Source organism: Entelurus aequoreus, linkage group LG23, assembly GCF_033978785.1.
Source record: "Entelurus aequoreus isolate RoL-2023_Sb linkage group LG23, RoL_Eaeq_v1.1, whole genome shotgun sequence".
Taxonomy (NCBI): Eukaryota; Metazoa; Chordata; class Actinopteri; order Syngnathiformes; family Syngnathidae; genus Entelurus; species Entelurus aequoreus.
The window spans coordinates 38450943-38471511 of record NC_084753.1 but is presented as its reverse complement, the minus strand read 5'-3'; the positions used below and the strand labels follow the sequence as shown (position 1 = coordinate 38471511).

At 37.5% G+C, this 20569-nt stretch overlaps 4 protein-coding genes across 6 annotated transcripts in view; 2 read left to right on the top strand and 2 right to left on the bottom strand.

Annotated features, from left to right (window-relative positions):
* LOC133640583 (gastrula zinc finger protein XlCGF57.1-like) overlaps nt 1-900 on the bottom strand; it is a 39846-nt gene extending 38946 nt beyond the window's left edge. Inside the window, exon 1 of the mRNA XM_062034078.1 lies at nt 771-900. The gene's annotated coding sequence lies outside the window, so the exon portion shown is untranslated. The remainder of the gene's footprint in view (nt 1-770) is intronic.
* Nucleotides 1-20569, top strand: part of LOC133640869 (gastrula zinc finger protein xFG20-1-like) — a 177378-nt gene that overhangs the window by 83507 nt on the left and 73302 nt on the right. The gene's annotated exons all lie outside the window — the stretch shown is intronic.
* The window catches only part of LOC133641187 (oocyte zinc finger protein XlCOF8.4-like), a 112188-nt gene that overhangs the window by 76428 nt on the left and 15191 nt on the right, over nt 1-20569 (bottom strand). The gene's annotated exons all lie outside the window — the stretch shown is intronic.
* On the top strand, nt 2834-20094 carry LOC133640633 (gastrula zinc finger protein XlCGF57.1-like). Of its 3 annotated transcripts, none has more exons than XM_062034161.1 (4): nt 2834-2975; nt 4017-4137; nt 4388-4642; nt 17999-20094. In XM_062034161.1, exons 3-4 carry the CDS (start codon nt 4399-4401, stop codon nt 19408-19410), a joined length of 1656 nt encoding a protein of 551 aa, XP_061890145.1. In that variant the 5' UTR covers nt 2834-2975; nt 4017-4137; nt 4388-4398; the 3' UTR covers nt 19411-20094. The 3 variants fall into 3 exon arrangements, with proteins under 3 accessions (XP_061890145.1, XP_061890143.1, XP_061890144.1); XM_062034159.1 differs by having other exon boundaries at nt 17990-20094; XM_062034160.1 differs by lacking the exon at nt 4017-4137 and having other exon boundaries at nt 2844-2975; nt 17990-20094.

Below are 20569 nucleotides of genomic sequence, written 5' to 3'. Positions count from 1 at the left end.
AGTCCAGTTGATCAAATTCATTTTGATGTTTAGATTTGAGGACAGCTCAAGAAAAGAGGCTTCAAAAAAGTTCAGACAAAGACAAGGACACAAGAAAGCAAGTGGGAAGGAGGAGGAGCAGGGAAAAATGCGACCACCCTCACCAAGAGGCAAGACAGAAAGAGGACGCTGTATCGATCTACGTTCCCATTCTCACCTATAGTCATGAGCTTTGGGCTTTGACCGAAAGGACAAGATCACGGGTGCAAGCGACCGAAATGAGTTTCGGGGCTCTCCCTTAGAGATAGGGTGAGAAGCTCTGTCATCCGGTCAGGATGCCACCAGAACGCCTCCCTAGGGAGGTGTTATGGGCACGTCCGACCGGTAGGAGGCCACGAGGAAGACCCAGGACACGTTGGGTAGACTATGTCTCCCGGCTGGCCTGGGAACGCCTCGGGATCCCCCGGGAAGAGCTGGATGAAGAGGCTGGGGAGAGGAAAGTCTGGGCTTCTCTGCTTAAGCTGTTTCCCCTGCAACCCGACCTCGGATAAGCAGAAGAAGATGGATGGATGGATGTGTAACACAACTTGATGTTTCTTGAAAACAGCGTCCAATAGTTGATGTTGTCGCTCCTTCTCTTTTGTTGGACAAAGTTCCTCCTCGTACTCTGCTATCGTTGTTTTTTTTTCTAACATCACAAATATTTCTTCAACGGCAGCAGTTAGTAGCTGATTCACCAACATAATTTGTAATGTAGACATGTTCACACAATAATAACACTTTACACTTACATTGGATCTCTGCTTTGATGTGTCGATCACTTCCGCCTCTCTTTGTTAGCAGCTAACAAGCTAAGCTAACCAGCAGGCTAGGCTAGCACGTCAAAGTGCACTCAGACTAATGTATCCGCATACAAACAATTAATAACGACGTTTACTTTTCACCTTCATATTAACAAAATGTCGCAACTGCAAATATCGATAGAAGTCTAGACGAGTATATGTTTGATTGAACTGTTTACAAAAGCCTACAATTCAGAAACTATGGATAGAAGTGTTTTATGCTTGTATAAGGGTCTGTTGAGTATGAAATCATATTCAACTTCATATATTAAAACAAAATGGGAGAAGGAAGGAGGGATAACTATATCTGAGGAAGAATGGACAATAATATGGAAATATCAATGGACTTGTACCAGCTCACCCAAGTGGAGGGAGTTTGGCTGGAAAAGTTTGATCAGATTTTTTATTACACCTTCTCAGAAGTCTCACTATGATAACAACTCCCCTGCCTGTTGGAGAAATTGTGGGAATTCAAATGCAAACCACCACCATGTTTTCTGGGACTGCTCCATCATAAAGAACTACTGGAAAGAGATACACCACGCTCGACAGGATATTTTCAAACGTGAAATACCCCTTGAAAGTAAAACTTTGTTTTTTGGACATGTACCTCAGGACTGGCTGAAGAAAGATAAACACTTCATGAATATCCTACTGGTGGCCTGTAAAAAGAGCATTACTAGGAAATGGATATTCCAGGAGAGCCCAACTTTTTAATTTATTAAAAATTTATTAAATTAAAAAAAAAAATTATAAACAGATACATATATATATATATATATATATATATATATATATATATATATATATATATATATATATATATATATATACATACATATATATATATATATATATATATATATATATATATATATATATATATATATATATATATATATATATATATACCACCATACCACCCCCCCAAAAGAAAGTAACAGAAAAAAACAACAACAAAGTAATACCTACAAATACATCAATTAAATAAACAAAGAATAAATGATAATACATTAATAAGAATAATAATCAGAAATAAAATAATTAAAAAAAAAAATTATAAACAGATACATATATATATATATATATATACATATATATATATATATATATATATATATATATATATATATATATATATATATATATATATATATATACATACATACATATATATATATATACATACATATATATATATATATATATATATATATATATATATATATATATATATATATATATATATATGTATGTATATATATATATATATATATATGTATCTGTTTTTTTTTTTTTTTAAATTATTTTTTTATATATATACATACATATATATATATATATATATATATACATACATACATACATATATATATATATATATATATATATATATATATATATATATATATATATATATATATATATATATATATATATATGTATGTATATATATATATATATATATATATATATATATATATATATATATATATATATATATATATATATATATATACATATATATATATATATATATATATATGTATCTGTTTACATTTATTTTTTAATTATTTTATTTCTGATTATTATTCTTATTAATTTATTATCATTTATTCTTTGTTTATTTAATTGATGTATTTGTAGGTATTACTTTGTTGTTGTTTTTTTGCTGTTACTTTCTTTTGGGGGGGGGGTGGTATGGTTGGGATAAAAACAAAAAACATTTGGACATTTAGGGCAGACAACAGATATAAGATGTATGTGGATATGATGTAATGGATAGGAATGTCTGATGCTGGATGTCAATAAAAATAAAATGAAAAAAATAAATAAAATAACGACGTTTACTCTGTTAAACGACATACATGTGCACATGTACGTTGTAATTAAGACCAAGAAACCATAATAACCAAAACAACGTATTCTCCGTCAGACGCCATCTTGTTTTGTTCTTCCTCCTGTGTGACGTCATCGAAGTGTTCTCAACCGCGGAACAAATGTTGGCCAAACACGTGTTTCACTGGGACAATAGTGAGTGGTGCACACTTCCTTCGCCCAGACACAGAACAAAAAAAAGTCCCATTTAAGAGTTGCTGGTGTAACATTAGGAAGAATATATTCCACTCCTCTATTGTACATGCGGCTTATGAGGTAATATAAGTTATATATTTGTATATTATTTCTGTTATTTACCTGATATGTTGTTCGAAGCTAACGTGCTAGCGTTAGCCCGCTAGCAGGCCTTTGTAGCAAATGCGAGCGTTTTTTTAGAGGAGTGTATTTTATATGTTCTCTAGGAGAATTATATTGACTTATTTAATACTTTAACAGTTTTTTTGCTGTAAAGTACAGTCACGCTTAACGTCATTAAATGTTTGTTACTAGAAAGGAACGAACGTCTTGTAATTTAAGTCTTGAATAAATCACATGGTATAATAATAATAATAATAATAATACATTTCATTTGGTATAGCGCTTTTCAGTGTACTCAAAGACGCTTTACAGGATACAAAATAAAATTATTATTATTATGACAGTGTAATATAATGTATTACACATACATTGCAGTGGTCTGCTTTGTGTTGGTGCTAACTTTATTAGCAATAAATACAAATTATGTTGTTGGCACGCACTTCTATTACCTTGATGACATCCATCCATTTTTGTACCGCTTGTCCCTTTTTGGGGAGGTGTGGGGGGGTGCTGGAGCCTATCTCAGCTGCATTCGGGCGGACATATGGAAATTAAATCAACTGATATTTGTTATTATGAATACACTATTTGCACAATTGTAAGCGATTAATGCTTATTTAGTCAGACTAAAATAAATATTTAATGAAACAAATGTTAAATATTAAAAAGGGCTTTAATATACTGTACACATATTGAATATGCATCAATATTTTGTTTGTAATCGAATCATGAGGTACCCAAATATTCTAAAAAAAAATATATACATATATATATATATATATATATATATATATATATACATATATATATATATATATATATATATATATATATATATATATATATATATATATATATATATATATGTATATGTATATTCTCATGCCAGTACATATCTTAAGGTGTGAGTGAGGTTCAACCAACATACTATCGCACGGCCACACTCGCTGGCACTTGTTACGCGTGCTTTCTGTTGGGTTAAAAATGTTGCTTTCGCAGAAGGAAGAACGAGGAGAGGATATTGCGCGTAAAAGTAAAGCCAACCGACTACAGCTCTGCAGTCCTGGTCATCATTGACGTGAGGTCGGACTATTTTGGAGGTGCACGTCAAGGTTGGCTGGTAGGTTGGTAGTGGGAGGAGCGAATTAGCGTCACTCGATGCTGCAGCACAATGAAACTTTTATACGTGCAGCCTGACTTAATGCAGTCAAGATCATATACACAATTCATAATAATCAATTAATGATGATTATTCCATGTGTAGAAGAACATCACCGCCAAGTCCCTCAGTCCACTTGAAAATATTGTATTTGAGAGACTAAAAAATATTGGACAAATCTGAGCTGAAGTTTGTTTGTGTTGTCTTGCAGACAACCAACAGATGAACGCTCGTCAAGAAGAACGTCCCCTTCAGCAGCAGGGGGGCTCCTCTTTGAGGCAGGAGGATCCACGGCCCCCCCACATTAAAGAGGAAGAGGAGGATCTCTGGGTTACTCAGGAGGAAGAGTGTCATCCAGGGCAGGAGGAGGCTGATCTCACCAAGTTTCCACTAACTGGTGTCTCTGTGAAGACTGAAGACCGTGAAGACAAACCACCTGAGTCCTCACAGCTTCATCACAGTCCAAGTAAGCACAACATCCAGATGTCATCCAATATGTATGCTAAATAGTAAAAAAACTGCTAGTATAAGGCGGCTAACATTACAGGTAATGGTAGTCCTTTATTGTGCCTTTTAAAATCACCAACATTACTCCATTTACTTGGAGTGACCTGTATATTAACCAAGTATTAGCAGCATTGTAATTGTAAGAGCTAACTTCGAGGAACTACTTTTAGTCAAACGGCTCCTTGCTCGCAGAGAGGTAAGACTAGCTACTGAGCTGCTGCTGCATCGCCGCTGAGTTGGTAAAAGTTTGTTCTAGATTATAAATCATGCCTCACGCTTGTACCGGCGAAGGTCGTGGCCATACACCGAGAAGTTGGTCAAATTAGTTTCAAACCCAAAGACGTCGCTAGGAAGACACGGCAAGATGCTCATTTCTTACCAGCATTCTTGACCCAAGGAGTGTGGATTATGCTCAATATATCAACTAAACGGAGAGAACATGTCTTGTGCTGAAAGATATAAACATCCCATCAGTCGGCATCCCGGTGAGAGCAGACATTGTACAGTAAGTGATAGATTATTTTTTTTAATGTTGATAGTTTGTATTATTTTGTTTAGCATTTAACAATACTGCTACATGGATAGATAGATAGTACTTTATTGATTCCTTCAGGAAGATTAAAATGATGCTTAGTGTTTCACTAAAGCTGCATCTGTTTAGCAATCAGCTTCTAAAACGTGTAGCTCATCCTCCAAAAATATAATCTTCTGGATTATAATTGTGTAACCTATACGTGCTACAAATCAATGCAATATATATGGGGTGTTATGGGCTAGGAACAGAAGACTACAGTTTCGACTCGGAGAGAGAAGGCAGAGCTTGAATTGCAGTTTGGTTGGCACCGTGTATTAAATAATTAGTGATGGACAGCAGATATATACACAACAATGAGTTGTTCAACGTGAGAGCAATTTGAAGAAAAACACAATTACTATATACATATATACAATTTCAATTCAATTATTCAGTGTCTCTGGATCTTGTTTAAATCTCGGAGAAAGTTCTTGGAAAAAGGTTTTGGAGAGAGTAAAGCAGTACAGTCCATGTGCTGCGGTTAAGGGTGAAAATGTGTAGATGGTTGGCTGGAGAGCCTCCTACCAGCCCACACAGAACAGGTGGTGGGATTCCTGGCTGGAATCTCCCAAGAACGATCCTTGGACTAGATGCTTTTTTTCCCTTAGCTCGCCATCATAAAGAGAAGCCTGGCCTGTATAAGAACCAGGACCATCCTTAGAAATCAATGTGTACACAACACAAATCAAATATCTTCATTAAATAACACTAATTGCTAGAGATGTCCGATAATATCGGCCTGCCGATATTATCGGCCGATATATGCGTTAAAATGTAATATCGGAAATTATCGGTATCTGTTTTTTTATTATCGGTATCGTTTTTTATTTTATTTTATTTTTTATTTGTTTTTTTTAATTAAATCAACATAAAAAACACAAGATACACTTACAATTAGTGCACCAACCCAAAAAACCTCCCTCCCCCATTTACACTCATTCACACAAAAGGGTTTTTTCTTTCTGTTATTAATATTCTGGTTCCTACATTATATATCAATATATATCAATACAGTCTGCAAGGGATACAGTCCGTAAGCACACATGATTGTGCGTGCTGCTGGTCCACTAATAGTACTAACCTTTTAACAGTTAATTTGACTAATTTTCATTCATTATTAGTTTCTATGTAACTGTTTTTATATTGTTGTACTTTCTTTTTTATTCAAGAAAATGTTTTTAATTTATTTATCTTATTTTACAATTTTTTAAAAAAAGTACCTTATCTTCACCATACCTGGTTGTCCAAATTAGGCATAATAATGTGTTAATTCCACGACTGCATATATCGGTTGATATCAGTATCGGTTGATATCGGTATCGGTAAATAAAGAGTTGGACAATATCGGAATATCGGATATCGGCAAAAAGCCATTATCGGACATAACTACTAATTGCATTATAAAGTATTCAGACCAGGTTGTAGTTTTTTCCTCAATATTGTACAATATAAATCAACATACATGTCAGAATCACAATATGCAATAAAGTGCTAAAATAACCATTAGCAGCATAAATATGACCTATACAATTCGGTCTGTGCACTAAACGTGCTTATTATCAAAACACATTAAAACGTACATTCAATACACAATAGTTATTAGGGATGTCCCGATCCAGGTTTTTGCACTTTCGATCCGATACCGATGTTGTTTTTGCACTTCCGATCCGATACCGATACTGGCCTTATCCAAGCATGTATTAAAGTTTAAAGTTATTTAGCCTACTTAGTTGTCAGATTCATGTTGAAAAGGGTTTTAGTACTCTTGATAACAACTAGCCAGCTGAATTAGGTGAGTTTGAATAATACACAATGGAGATGTTGTTCAAACACTCTTCATTTTCTAGCAGGGGACTTTTCAAATGATGCTACAAATTAGCAGTAATGCTACTTTTTATAGCAACGCTTTTGCCCCACACTTGACAAATGACGGTTGTCTGTTCGACATATTCCCACTTGAAGCCAAACCACCGCCAGACGATGGACCCCCTGCTGTTTTTCTTGGGAATTAATTAATTCTTCCTTCATTATTACCGCTCACACGGCTACGCTAGCATCACAGCTAACGTTAGCCATGCTGCTACCTCACTGCTGGGAGAGGGCGTATACGTATGTGACGTATGACGTGACAGTATGTGACGTGTGTAAGAAGGTGCGCTTGCTGTCTGTGAGAAGCAGACACAAGAAGGAGTGGGAAGAGCCTGTCGTGTAATGCCAGCAGCTAAAAGCAACTGCGTGAGAACGTATACTCGACTGTGTTGAAGGTGTGCTGGAAAATGCGGAACGGAAATTAGGGAGCAGCAGAAAAGTGGAATGTATTATTTAAATCGGTGCGTTGGAAAACACGGACCAGAATTTTTTTTTAAAACTGGATCTGGATCGGCATTTTCCCATGCCTTGCTGATACGCATTTTTTGGCAAATATCGGCGGCCGATCCGATCCAAATATCGGATCGGGACATCCCTAATAGTTATCATTGGTTGAAGTCATAAACCTTGTATATGGACGATTGAGAAATATGCCACAAAGACTGTTACAATGGAAGAAAGACTAATATATTTTCATAAACATGGACTCACCAACTCCGCTTCTACAGTCACACACAGCTCACTGACAAAAAAAATCCAGCGCTGGTAGTCGGCTCTATAAAGTTAACAAATAGGCATTTAGTTTAGAAGCCTGTCAGCACAATATTTCGGGTGAAAACATGAATAAAAACCTACCTCGAGCAGAAAGACAATGTGTCTCCCCTCACGATCAATAGACAACAAAAGCATACCAGTCACTTCCTGCTACCGGCATGTAACCAAAGCTGATTGGACTGCGGCGGTCATGTGACCAGGGAGAGCGCGCAGCGCTCAAAGAGTAATACAGACAGGCATGTGATTTTTCCGTATAAAGTCGGAATTCCGTCTTTTTTAATCTCGAGGGGGAAAAAAATTATCTCCCGTTTTTCTGGGTTTTTTTCCCGACCCTAAATCAAGATTCGAGACGTAGTTTATATTACGCCGTAGTTGATTGGTCGATGTGTTCCTTGTGACCAATCAGGACATCTGTTATGAATGATGACGTTAACAACGTCATCATTCATAATGGTTATTACCACCATTTTCCATATGTAAACGATGTCCGTTCTCGAGAGAAAGGACGCTTTACGAGTAAAAGAAATTGATAAACATGTCAAAAATAAGTTTCGATGGGACTGGATGGAAAGGGAAATCACTGATACTGTTGGGAAGAAGGAAGTTACGACTTTGTTCGGTGATTTTATTCGGAAAATCGATCGTCCCGGAAAGGTTTTGTGCACGTGGTGTCATTATAATATTGACTATGGATCACAAGGTTTCAAGGCTTTGGAAGTACATGCGAAACGCCAAAAACATATGAAACAACTTGAAGCAAGGAAAACCAACTTTTCACTAGCTGGTACTTTTGGATGTCAACCGAAAGTGACATCGAGAGGAAAGATCCACCCACTTCAGTTGCAGACAGGGTTGTTAAAGGCCTACTGAAAGCCACTACTACCGACCACGCAGTCTGATAGTTTATATATCAATGATGAAATCTTAACATTGCAACACATGCCAATACGGCCGGGTTAACTTATAAAGTGCAATTTTAAATTTCCCGCTAAACTTCCGGTTCGAAACGCCTCTGAGGATGACTAATGCGCGTGACGTCAATCATTGAAACGGAAGTATTCGGACACCATTGAAGTCAATACGAAATAGCTCTGTTTTCATCTCATTATTCCACAGTATTCTGGACATCTGTGTTGGTGAATCTGTTGCAATTTGTTCATTGCATTATGGAGAAAGAAGCTGAGCAAGCAAAGAAGAAAGTTGTCGGTGCGAAGTGTCTATTTTGCGAGGGAAGTCAGCAACAACACGTACACAGCCGGCGCTTCTTTGTTTACATTCCCGAAAGATGCAGTCAAGATGGAAGAACTCGGACAACAGAGACTCTTACCAGGAGGACTTTGATTTGGATGCACAGTTGCGATAACGTGAGTACACAGCTGCGCTTCCAAACATTTGATCGCTTGCTATAACTAGCTCGAGCTAGTAGCTAGGAGCTAGGAGGTAGCATTAGGATTAATTTGTGGCATATTAAATATAAGCCTGGTTGTGTTGTGGCTAATAGAGTATATATATGTCTTGTGTTTATTTACTGTTGTAGTCATTCCCAGCTGAATATCAGGTCCCACCCGCGCGCTTCCAAACATTTGATTGCTTGCCCGTACGTGCGTGTCATGTACGTAACTTTGGTTAAATATATAAGCTTTATGAACCTTGGGTTAGGTGAACGGTTGTTTGGGCTGAGTGAGTGTGTGTGTTATGCAGGTGTTTGAATTGTATTGGCGGGTTATATATACGGGATCCCGTCCATATTACCCGCTCAAGCTATAACTAGCTCGAGCTAGTAGCTAGGAGCTAGGAGCTAGCATAACAAACACCTAGGTGTTTTTATGCGGGATTAATTTGTGGCATATTAAATATAAGCCCGGTTGTGTTGTGGCTAATAGAGTATATATATGTCTTGTGTTTATTTACTGTTGTAGTCATTCCCAGCTGAATATCAGGTCACCCCCGGCTCTCACAGCATCTTCCACTCCCCACTAGTCCTTCACTTGCACTTTCCTCATTTAAAAATATTTCATCCTCGCTCAAATTAATGGGGAAATCGTCGCTTTCTCGGTCCGAATCTCTCTCACTTCATGCGGCCATCATTGTAAACAATAGGGAACTTTGCGTATATGTTCAACTGACTACGTCACGCTACTTCCGGTAGGGGAAAGCCTTTTTTTATCAGATACCAAAAGTTGCAATCTTTATCGTCGTTGTTCTATACTAAATCCTTTCAGCAAAAATATGGCAATATCGCGAAATGATCAAGTATGACACATAGAATAGATCTGCTATCCCCGTTTAAATAAAAACATTTCATTTCAGTAGGCCTTTAATAATGAGGTAAGCTAAAAAATATTTGCTTGCGAAATACGCATGTTTGTTTTAAATATCAACCAATTATTGCTTTGCGAAATATAAATGGGTTTTTCTAAAAATAAAAAGCCACGTGAAAATATATTATGAAATTACAGAAATTCAAAGAGTCGCATTATTGATTCCAGTTAACAATGTATTTCAAATAAATTTGCATATAATACTATTTTGTAATATTAAGTTATTATGTAGTCTGTTGAAACTATTGTCAGTGGTGTAATAATCTTGAAGGTAAATATTTTCACACTTGTTTCATGCAATATGTCAGTGTCTGTCAGGCTTGGGCGAATGAAGGGACTCAGATGCAGAGATGGGAGGTTCTAAATAAGGCTTTTATTTTGAAAATAACTCTTAACCTTCAGAGCAGAAAATTTACAATCACTATGAGGTACTACTATGATATCAAAAAACGTTTCCAAAAAGGGAAAGAACCAAAAATCACTCCAACGGAGGAATTGACAAAAATAAGACAAATATAACTAGCAACGGATCTGCTATAAAAAACTTTAACAAAAAGCGCTCCAACAGGAGGAAGAAAATAAGGACTATCAAAACTTACTACACTCAATATTATTCTAACAATTATATAAACAAAATCACTCAAACTTTGAGGAAGGAAATGTTAAGGAAAAATCATAACTCACCACTGCGGTTGAAAAAGGTTAAATAACAAAGGTTGCTCTGAGGGAGGAAAAAGTTAACTCAAAATTACAGCTAGAAAAACGCTGGATAAACAGACGTGGTCGTGGGACGAGGCAAGACAAGAACATGAACTTGGATGCAAGACAGGCACGAAAGATCGAGACAATCTGGCACAGAACAAGGGAAGGGATGGGCTTATATGGAACATGAGGGTAATGGGAAACAGGTGGAAACAATCAAGGGTCAGGGATGACGTCAGACTGGTGACACAAGAGGAAGGGCCCGTGATCTGAAACAAGAGAAGTTGCTTTTCAAAATAATACATGCAAATCACAATACAGAAAAAAACCAAGACAAGACTCTCCTCACCGCGGTGTGACAGTGTCCTCACATTATTATTATTTCCTATTTTCAAATATGAGTTAACAATACTAAACATGTTTAATTATTTTCATAAATTTATATCGTATTTAGGCGAAAAGAATGAAATGTTTACATTTGGTATTTTGTTATATTTATCCGAAAATCCAAAAAAGAAGCTACAAAAGCAGAGACCAAAAGGAAAATGCAGGCTGCTCAGAAACTTGCCAGGAAGGCTCATGTTAGGGCTCATCGAGAAAGCTAATGTGTGAAGTGAACTGAAGTAATGTGGTAATACTGTAAGTAAACTGTAGATAATATCACTCATCAATGTGACACCTGTGGATGTGAAATGAACACAAGATGTAAATATTAGTGACTAAATACTGTTGGGACTGAACCATATACAGTGATTCATTATTATAATTGGGTTATGTATGTTCTATTAATGATGTTTTCATGTCTTTAAACACTAAAATATTTTCTTCAAATGGTGCTGTCTTTGTTAATTTTAGCATGTTAAATTGGTGAAAAACCAGGAGCTTCAGGGGGCATTGCCCCCCTTTGTCCTCCCACCTGGACCTGGCTGGGGGTCTTCGTCCCCCAGACCCCCGGAAATTGTTTCAGTCTTTTGCATTGTGGTCAAATCACATGCCTGTACAGAGCAAGAGCCTAATAGTCTCCGCAAAGGTATGTCTTTGACACCCGTTGTAAAAGCCTAAATGCTGTTTGAGTTAATTTACATATTTTATGGAAGGTGCTTTATGTTTATTCAGCCAAAATGGGACTATTTACTACATTTAAATGTATATATTACATGCTTAGAATAATTATAAGGTACACTTTATTTGTAATTATTATATTTGTCTAAATAATTTGATGACGTAACTGTTTGATTTGCATATATGGCGGAAGGATCGGTGTGGTAGGTTGGTTTTTGGACACAAGGTATTATGGGTAATGGCAGTCAGGTGCGGGGAAATTGAGCCACACAGTTTTTTGACCTCTTACTTTTTGTAACTATTTTTTACTGTAACAAACTCGCTTCATTTTGCCATTCATTTGTTCCCACATCGTTATTGTTTTACGTTTTTGAAGTATTAAGTTCACAAGTAAACTATACAAAACGAAGAGGAGCGTCTGGAGTTTTGTTTGTTGTCGCCGCAGCAAGCGGAGCAGGAGAAAGTGAAGGAGCGTCAATCTAAGGCTTCATTAGGAATCTACACCCGTGTTACAAAAGCGCTTTGAGTCACTAGAGAAAAGCGCTGTATAAATATAATTCAATCAATCAATGTTTATTTATACAGCCCTAAATCACAAGTGTCTCAAAGGGCTGCACAAGCCACAACGACATCCTCGGTACAGAGCCCACATAAGGGCAAGGAAAAACTCACCCCAGTGGGACGTCGATGTGAATGACTATGAGAATCCTTGGAGAGAACCGCATATGTGGGTAACCCCCCACCCCCCTCTAGGGGAGACCGAAAGCAATGGATGTCGAGTGGGTCTGACATAATATTGTGAAAGTCCAGTCCATAGTGGATCCAACATATCAGCGAAAGTCCAGCCCACTTCACGTCACATGATATCTTGTTGTTCTATTTTCTCATTTCAAGAAGAACTGCACTTTTTGGAATCATTCACAGTCCCTATGTAAGTTAAAGTTAAGGTCCCAACGGTAGTCACACACTAGGTGTGGTGAAATGATCCTCTGCATTTGACCCATCCCCAAGTTCACCCCCTGGGAGGTGAGGGCAGCGGAGGCCGCGCTCGGGAATCATTTGGTGATTTAACCCCCAACCCTTGATGCCGAGTGCCAAGCAAGGAGGCAATGGGTCCTGTTTTTATAGTCTTTGGTATGACTCGGCCAGGATTTGAACTCACAACTTTCCAGTCTCAGGGCAGACACTCTAACCACAAGGCCACTGAGCAGGTCGATGGTTAATGCATCCTCAATAAAAAATAAACCTTAGCAAAAGTTAGCTAACAATTGAGTCATTGGTAGCCGCTCTATTCTGCCTATAAAGTGCTCTAAATAACATCCTAAAACCTTCATCAACATTTTAAATACCCACTGTAAGTATATATGTAATGTAGTAACATTCTTAATAACATGTCATATTTACATATCTTGCTCATTTTAAGCATACAATGTCTGCTCTCACTGGGATGCCGACTGATGGGATGTTCATATCTTCCCGTTTAGATGAAGAATTAATCCTCACAAAGGGTTAAAAAAAGGGTAGGTGCAAAAGAGCGTATTTTCGTGTCTTTCTTGCCATCTCCAGGTCTAAGTTGGATGTCAAAGTTGACCAAGTTCTTGGTTTATGTCCACAACCTTCTACTACATAAGTGAGAAGCATGATTTATAATCTAGAACAGGGGTCGGGAACCTTTGTGACTCAGAAAGCCATGAAAACAAACTATTTGGAAATGTATTTCTGTGACAGCCATATAATATATTTTAAAACTGAATTCAACTAAATGTGAGTATAATAAGCCTCTAAATTTATTATTTTAAATAATGTTGTTATAATACTCACCATTAATGCGACTTCTGGTGCTGCACGGATTTGCTGATGGCTTTGTAGTCTGGTTGGTACTTGGTGAGGTTAAAGGCCTACTGAAATGAAATGTTTTTATTCAAACGGGGATAGCAGATCCATTCTATGTGTCATACTTGATAATTTCGCGATATTGCCATATTTTTGCTGAAAGGATTTAGTATAGAACAACACAGATAAAGTTCGCAACTTATGGTCTCTGATAAAAAAAAGCCTTGCCCCTACCGGAAGTAGCGTGACGTAGTCAGTTGTTCGCCTCCTCATATTTTCCTATTGTTTTCAACGCAGCTAGAGCGATTCGGACCGAGAAAGCGACGATTACCCCATTAATTTGAGCGAGGATGAAAGATTCGTGGATGAGGAACGTTAGAGTGACGGACTAGAATGCAGTGCAAACATATCTTTTTTCGCTCTGACCGTAACTTAGGTACAAGGGCTCATTGGATTCCACACTATCTCCTTTTTCTATTGTGGATCACGGATTTGTATTTTAAACCACCTCGGATACTATATCCTCTTGAAAATGAGAGTCGAGAACGCGAAATGGACATTCACAGTGACTTTTATCTCCACGACAATACATCGGCGAAGCTCTTTAGCTACTGAGCTAACGTGATAGCATCTGGCTCAAATGCAGATAGAAACTAAATAAATAAATCCCTGACTGGAAGGATAGACAGAAGATCAACAATACTATTAAACCATGGACATGTAACTACACGGTTAATAATTCTCAGCCTGGCAAAGCTTAACAATGCTGTTGCTAACGACGCTGAAGCTAACTTAGCAACCGGACCTTACAGAGCTATGATAAAAACATTAGCGCTCCACCTACGCCAGCCAGCCCTCATCTGCTCTGCTCATCAACACCCGTGCTCACCTGCGTTCCAGCGATCGACGGCGCAACAAAGGACTTCACCCGATCACGGATGCGGTTGGCGGCTAGCGTTGGCTAGCGCGTCTGCTATCCAAGTAAGTCCTCCTTGTTGTGTTGCTACAGCCAGCCGCTAATACACCGATCCCACCTACAACTTTTTTCTTTGCAGTCTCCATTGTTCATTAAACAAATTGCAAAAGATTCACCAACACAGATGTCCAGAATACTGTGGAATTATGAAATGAAAACAGAGCTTTTTTGTATTGGATTCAATGGGTCCGGATACTTCCGTATCAACAGTTAACGTCACGCGCATACGTCGTCATATCTAGACGTTTTCAACCGGAAGTGTGGCGGGAAATTTAAAATTGCACTTTATAAGTTAACCCGGCCGTATTGGCATGTGTTGCAATGTTAAGATTTCATCATTGATATATAAACTATCAGACTGCGTGGTCGGTAGTAGTGGCTTTCAGTAGGCCTTTAAGCTTCATGCAGCCAGGGAAAAGAACGGCACTGCATTTATGTCCTTCACTTGCGTTTCCTCCACTTGGTTTGCCATCATGATGGTACAATTGTGAACAGTTCTTGCCGACAGAGGCATGTCTTGTATCCGTTTAATTATCTTGTCTTTGTTCGGAAGATCATCAAAAAGTTAATTGGCTACATCCAGCATGAACGCTGTGAATGGTTTTCCGTTCCTCACTATTGCTAAAGATCCAGCAAAACTAGCGGAATTTTAGTCAACTTGCCGGGTCCATACGCGGAGTTAATGCTGGCTAGCTTGCACCCTGCTCAGTAGCTCTTGGCACGCTTTCTTCCTGCTGTCTCCCGCAGGGTATTTTGATGCAAAGGTAGCATGGTGTGTGTCGAAGTGCCGCTTTCCATTCGACCGTTTCATCGATGCAATTTTGTCATTGCAAATTAGACACACTGCAGAACTTGCTCTCTCCACAAAGGCGAATTCTTCGGTCCATTTGTCCTGAAATGTACGATACTCCTCATCTTTTTTTCTTTTTGCCATCTTCTTCGTCGAAGGGTTAGCTTTGAGCTAATGACCGCGCAGACTGGTTCAAAAGGGGGCGTTTACCTGTTTACCCAGCAACGCCCAACGTAGGCTATTATCATCCAATTGAAATAATGGACAATTGCTCCTGCAGCCAACTGCAGCCCTGAACAAGACATGAGCAGTGGAAAATCGATGGATGGATTCAAACAAGCGATAATATTTTGTTTTATCTGAAAAGCCGAAATACGTGAGCCAGATGCAATCATCAAAAGAGCCACACCTGGCTCGCGAGCCATAGGTTCCCGACCCCTGATCTAGAATAAGCTTTCACCATCTTAGAGGCAAGAAAGCAGCTCAGTATGTCAATATAGCAGCATAAGCTAGTTACTTCTGTGATCAATGCGCCGCTAAAAGTAGGTATTTAACGTTAGCGCTTATAATAACAATATCGCTAATACTTGGTTAATATTCATGTCACAAAATGTAAATGGAGTATTGTTGGCAGTTTTTAGATGGTTATTTGGAACACTTTGTGGGTCTAATAGAGGAGCTCCCATTGACTCCGATGTTAGCTAATTTTTGCTCACGTTTATTTACTAAATAGAATTCATAAAAATTAAAAACATATGTCATACATGAGGATTGTGATTGATAGGCGACATTTTTAAAGAAAGTGCAGTTTCCTTTGAATTTGTCAGATAAGTAAACAGTCCATCAAATTAAAGATGAAAAACAATTGATGTTGTTTATAGATATTATCCACAATGAAGTTACAGTAAAACTAAGCACACAAGGGAAATTACATTCATATACACATGAAGTACACATATAAGTAAGAATAATGTTAACCACCAAAATATCGTCTCGTTCTCATAAAGCCAATATCGAGTAACCTTCGGTGAGCTGACCGTATCGTCACACCCCTAGTTAAAAGCACACCAACCCCATGACATGACACTTCCACGTGATGTTGAACAGTAGTTCAACATTTTAAACATACGCACACATCTGAAGAATATAAAAAATAAATATATTTGGTGGGCCAAACAAAATGACTCGGCAAACCAATGTTTGGTATGGGCGATATGACCTCAAATCTATATCCTAATAACAATATATGTCACAATATACCATTTGGTTAATGATTGGTAATAGAATAATTTCAAAGCGGGTTACAAAAGCTCCTAATTTGGCAGCTGACATATGCAGTAACATATTGTGTCATTTCTAATTGTATTATTTTGTCGAAACAATTATTATTAATGTACTTGTTTATTTACTGTTAATATCTGGTTACTTTATTTGAGAAAATATTACTGGAAATGATGTAATATGTTACTGCATATTTCAGCAACTAAATTAGGAGCCTGTGTAGCCTGTTTTAAAATGGTTCTATTAGTAATTATATATGAAATAATATATCGCAAAATCAATTTTAAACCATATTGTCTATGCATAGTAAAAAGTCCTGCCGTCCTGGTTTGTTTTTCTTTTCCTGTGAATAATGTTGTAAAGAGCAGCGTGTTTGTGCGTCACCGAGATTTCAAGACCGTTCATTGTGTGACTGAGCAGAGATGGTGTGTTTGTCTTGCAGGTCTCTTAAAGTCAGAAAGAAATTGGTGACAGCAACTATCTTGCCTGTAATTGATTATGGAGACGTGCTTTATTTTAGTGCTTCATCTAAATGCCTCCAGTCCTTGGACACTGTTTTTCATTCAGCACTAAGATTTGTTACTGGCTGTCGTAGTCTCACCCACCATTGTCAACTGTATATGAAGTCAGACTTATCTTCATTGAGTGCACGCAGATACACACATTGGCTGACTTTAATTTATAAGGCTCTTTTAGGTTTAATACCTCCATACTTGTGTACTCTGTTACAAAGAAAAAGCAGCTCTTACGCATTACGTTCTAACAATTTGTATGTTTTAACTGTTCCTCATGTACGGACTGAATTTGGCAAAAGAGCTTTTGGCATTGCTGCCCCTATGGCATGGAATGAATTGCAGACGAAACTGAAACTTACAGAACTACTTCCATTTGGAGCCTTCCGTTCTGTCCTGAGGGACAAACAGCGAGAGACGTTTGCACAGTGCCTGTGTTTTTAAAGATGTAAATCTCTGTTGTTTTACAGTTCTCTTATGTATTTTAAAATGTATGTCTTAATGTATTTATTTTGAAACTGCTCTGTGACATGTGCTGTTGACCTCTTGGCCAGGTCACCCTTGTGAAAGAGATCTTGATCTCAATGGGTTTTCTTATCTGGTTAAATAAAGGTTCTAGAGACGTCTGTGAAGAACATCTTCACCCTGAGCAACAGAAGTGGAGCTTCAGAATGCGGACGGAGGAGCCACAGCCTTCCCACATTAAGAAGGAAGAGGAATACCCACTGATCTCCCATTTTAAAGAGGAAGAGGGGGACCCACTGACACCCCATTTTAGAGAGGAAGCGGTGGATCTACTGAGCCCTCACATTAATGATGAAGAGGAGGACCCACTGACCCCTCACATTAAAGAGGAAGAGGAGGAACACAGCATCCGTCAGCAGGGAGAGCATCTTGAAGGACTGGAGGAGGTTGATGTCACCAAGATGCCAGTGACTGGTGTCCCTGTGAAGAGTGAAGGTGATGAGGTCAAAGGTGAAAGTGAGGAGAAGAGAGAGGCGGAGCCTCCAAGCAGCAGCTCAACTCAACACATGACAACAGAAGCTGATGGAGACCACTGTGGAGGATCACAAGCAGACAAGCTCTTAGCTCCACTATCAGATAGTGAGGACACAACGTCACACTCTCCTGACACTGATGATGAAGACTCTAAAGATGATAAGACATGTCACACTGACAACACACACTTCACATGCTCTCTCTGCGGCAACTTTTTTAAATACCGTTGTCATCTGAAAGTACACATGAGAATACACACTAGAGAAAAACCTTTTATTTGTTCAGTCTGCGGGAAAGGTTTTGTAATAGATCAGTGTTTAAAAGTACACATGAGAATACACACTGAAGAAAAACCTTTTCCATGTTCAATCTGCGGTAAAGACTTTACTCAAAGGCACCAATTCCAAGTACACATGAGAAAACACACTGGAGAAAAACCTTTTTCCTGCTCAGAATGTGGGAAAGGTTTTGTAATAAATCAAAGTTTAAAAGTACACATGAGAACACACACTGGAGAAAAACCTTTTTCATGTTCAATCTGCGGTAAAGATTTTACTCAAAAACACAATTGCAAAGCACACATGAAAATACACACTGGAGAAAAACCTTTTTTATGTTCAATCTGCGGTAAAGATTTTACTCGAAGGGACCATTTCAAAACACACATGAGAATACATACTGGAGAAAAACCCTTTACCTGCTCAGAATGTGGTAAAAGTTTTGCAATAAAGGAAAGTTTAAAAGTACACACAAGAACACACACTGGTGAAAAACCTTTTACATGTTCAGTATGTGGTAAAAGTTATATAGAAAAACAGCAATTAAAATTACACATGAGAAGGCACTCTAGTGAAAAACCATACTCCTGTTCAAGCTGCAACAAAAGCTTTCTTCACCCAAAATCTTATACAGTACACATGAGAACACACACAGGAGAGAAAGTGTTGAGTTGCAGTGTGTGTGGTGAAAGATTCTCTTCTAAGTACCAGTGTAAGAAACACAAGTGTGCTGGTGAGAACAGCAGCAGCAAATGAAGATTCAGGATTTGAAATAAACTGTCAACACTTTAACTTTGACTTTCTAACATCAGCACATATAACATGTGTGACATCATTGTTGTGTGTAACACAATATTGTTATCAAGCTTCTAACGTTCATAGATTAGACACTTCAGATTAGTGCTTTTATTTCAGTCAAGTACATGAGTTAATACACACATTTGTGTACTTTAAAATGAACAGAACAATTTGACTGAAAAGGTGAGAATAAACAGTACATAAAATATGTTACATACAATAAACATTTTAAGTGTAGATATTCATAATTCACTTTTATACTTATTCATAATAGTGTTTTATATATGTTTTTTGAAATAATGAAGTGTTACATATTTTATTTTCTAATTCTAGATGATTCCATAGATGAACTCTTTATATGATATATATTTTTTTTTTACATGTGTTCATACCTTTGCTTTTGAGTACTCATAAATTCCTCTTAGTTCATATTTACTGGTTTACATCTGAAACATCTTCTGGACCACTTCTGGAAGCATATTATTATTTACTTCATACATCATTTGAACAGTTGTCTTTTATACAATTTAAAAATGTGTGACTTTATGAATCATTTGTTGGGTCTCTATAATCCATTCTATTAATTGTCTTTATTACTCTGTTGTGAAATATGAATATTGTTGTGTGATTGTTTTATATGTATGTCCCCAGACCTTTATGCAATAAACAATGTATGCTTCAACTAAAGCTGGGTACAATAAATATAGTTAATATTTGTGGGTATGTATTTTATTCTATTTATTATCGCAGTCAATTTTATAAATGTTTTCTTTATATGACTTACATGTCGTTTCCAGCTTACTTCATCATCTAGACTAACTCAGCCTGGAGGATGTGTGTAATGTTGAGATGTATTGGAGATGACTTGGTTTGTTTGGATGTTGTCAACCTGTCAATTGTTCTATTTAAACATGTTGTCAGATCTCGCGAGAGAAACAAGCAACCAGCTCTATTACTTCTTCTTCTTGCTGGCAGTTTGCGGCCATGACTTGAAAGGTTTATACTGCCATCTACCGGACTGTAGAATGTAGTGTGGGCCATAGGACAGAAGGAGGAAATCCCGTTAAGAACATGTGGAGGGCAGCAATACACCTAAGATGTTCTACTAGTCTGCTGG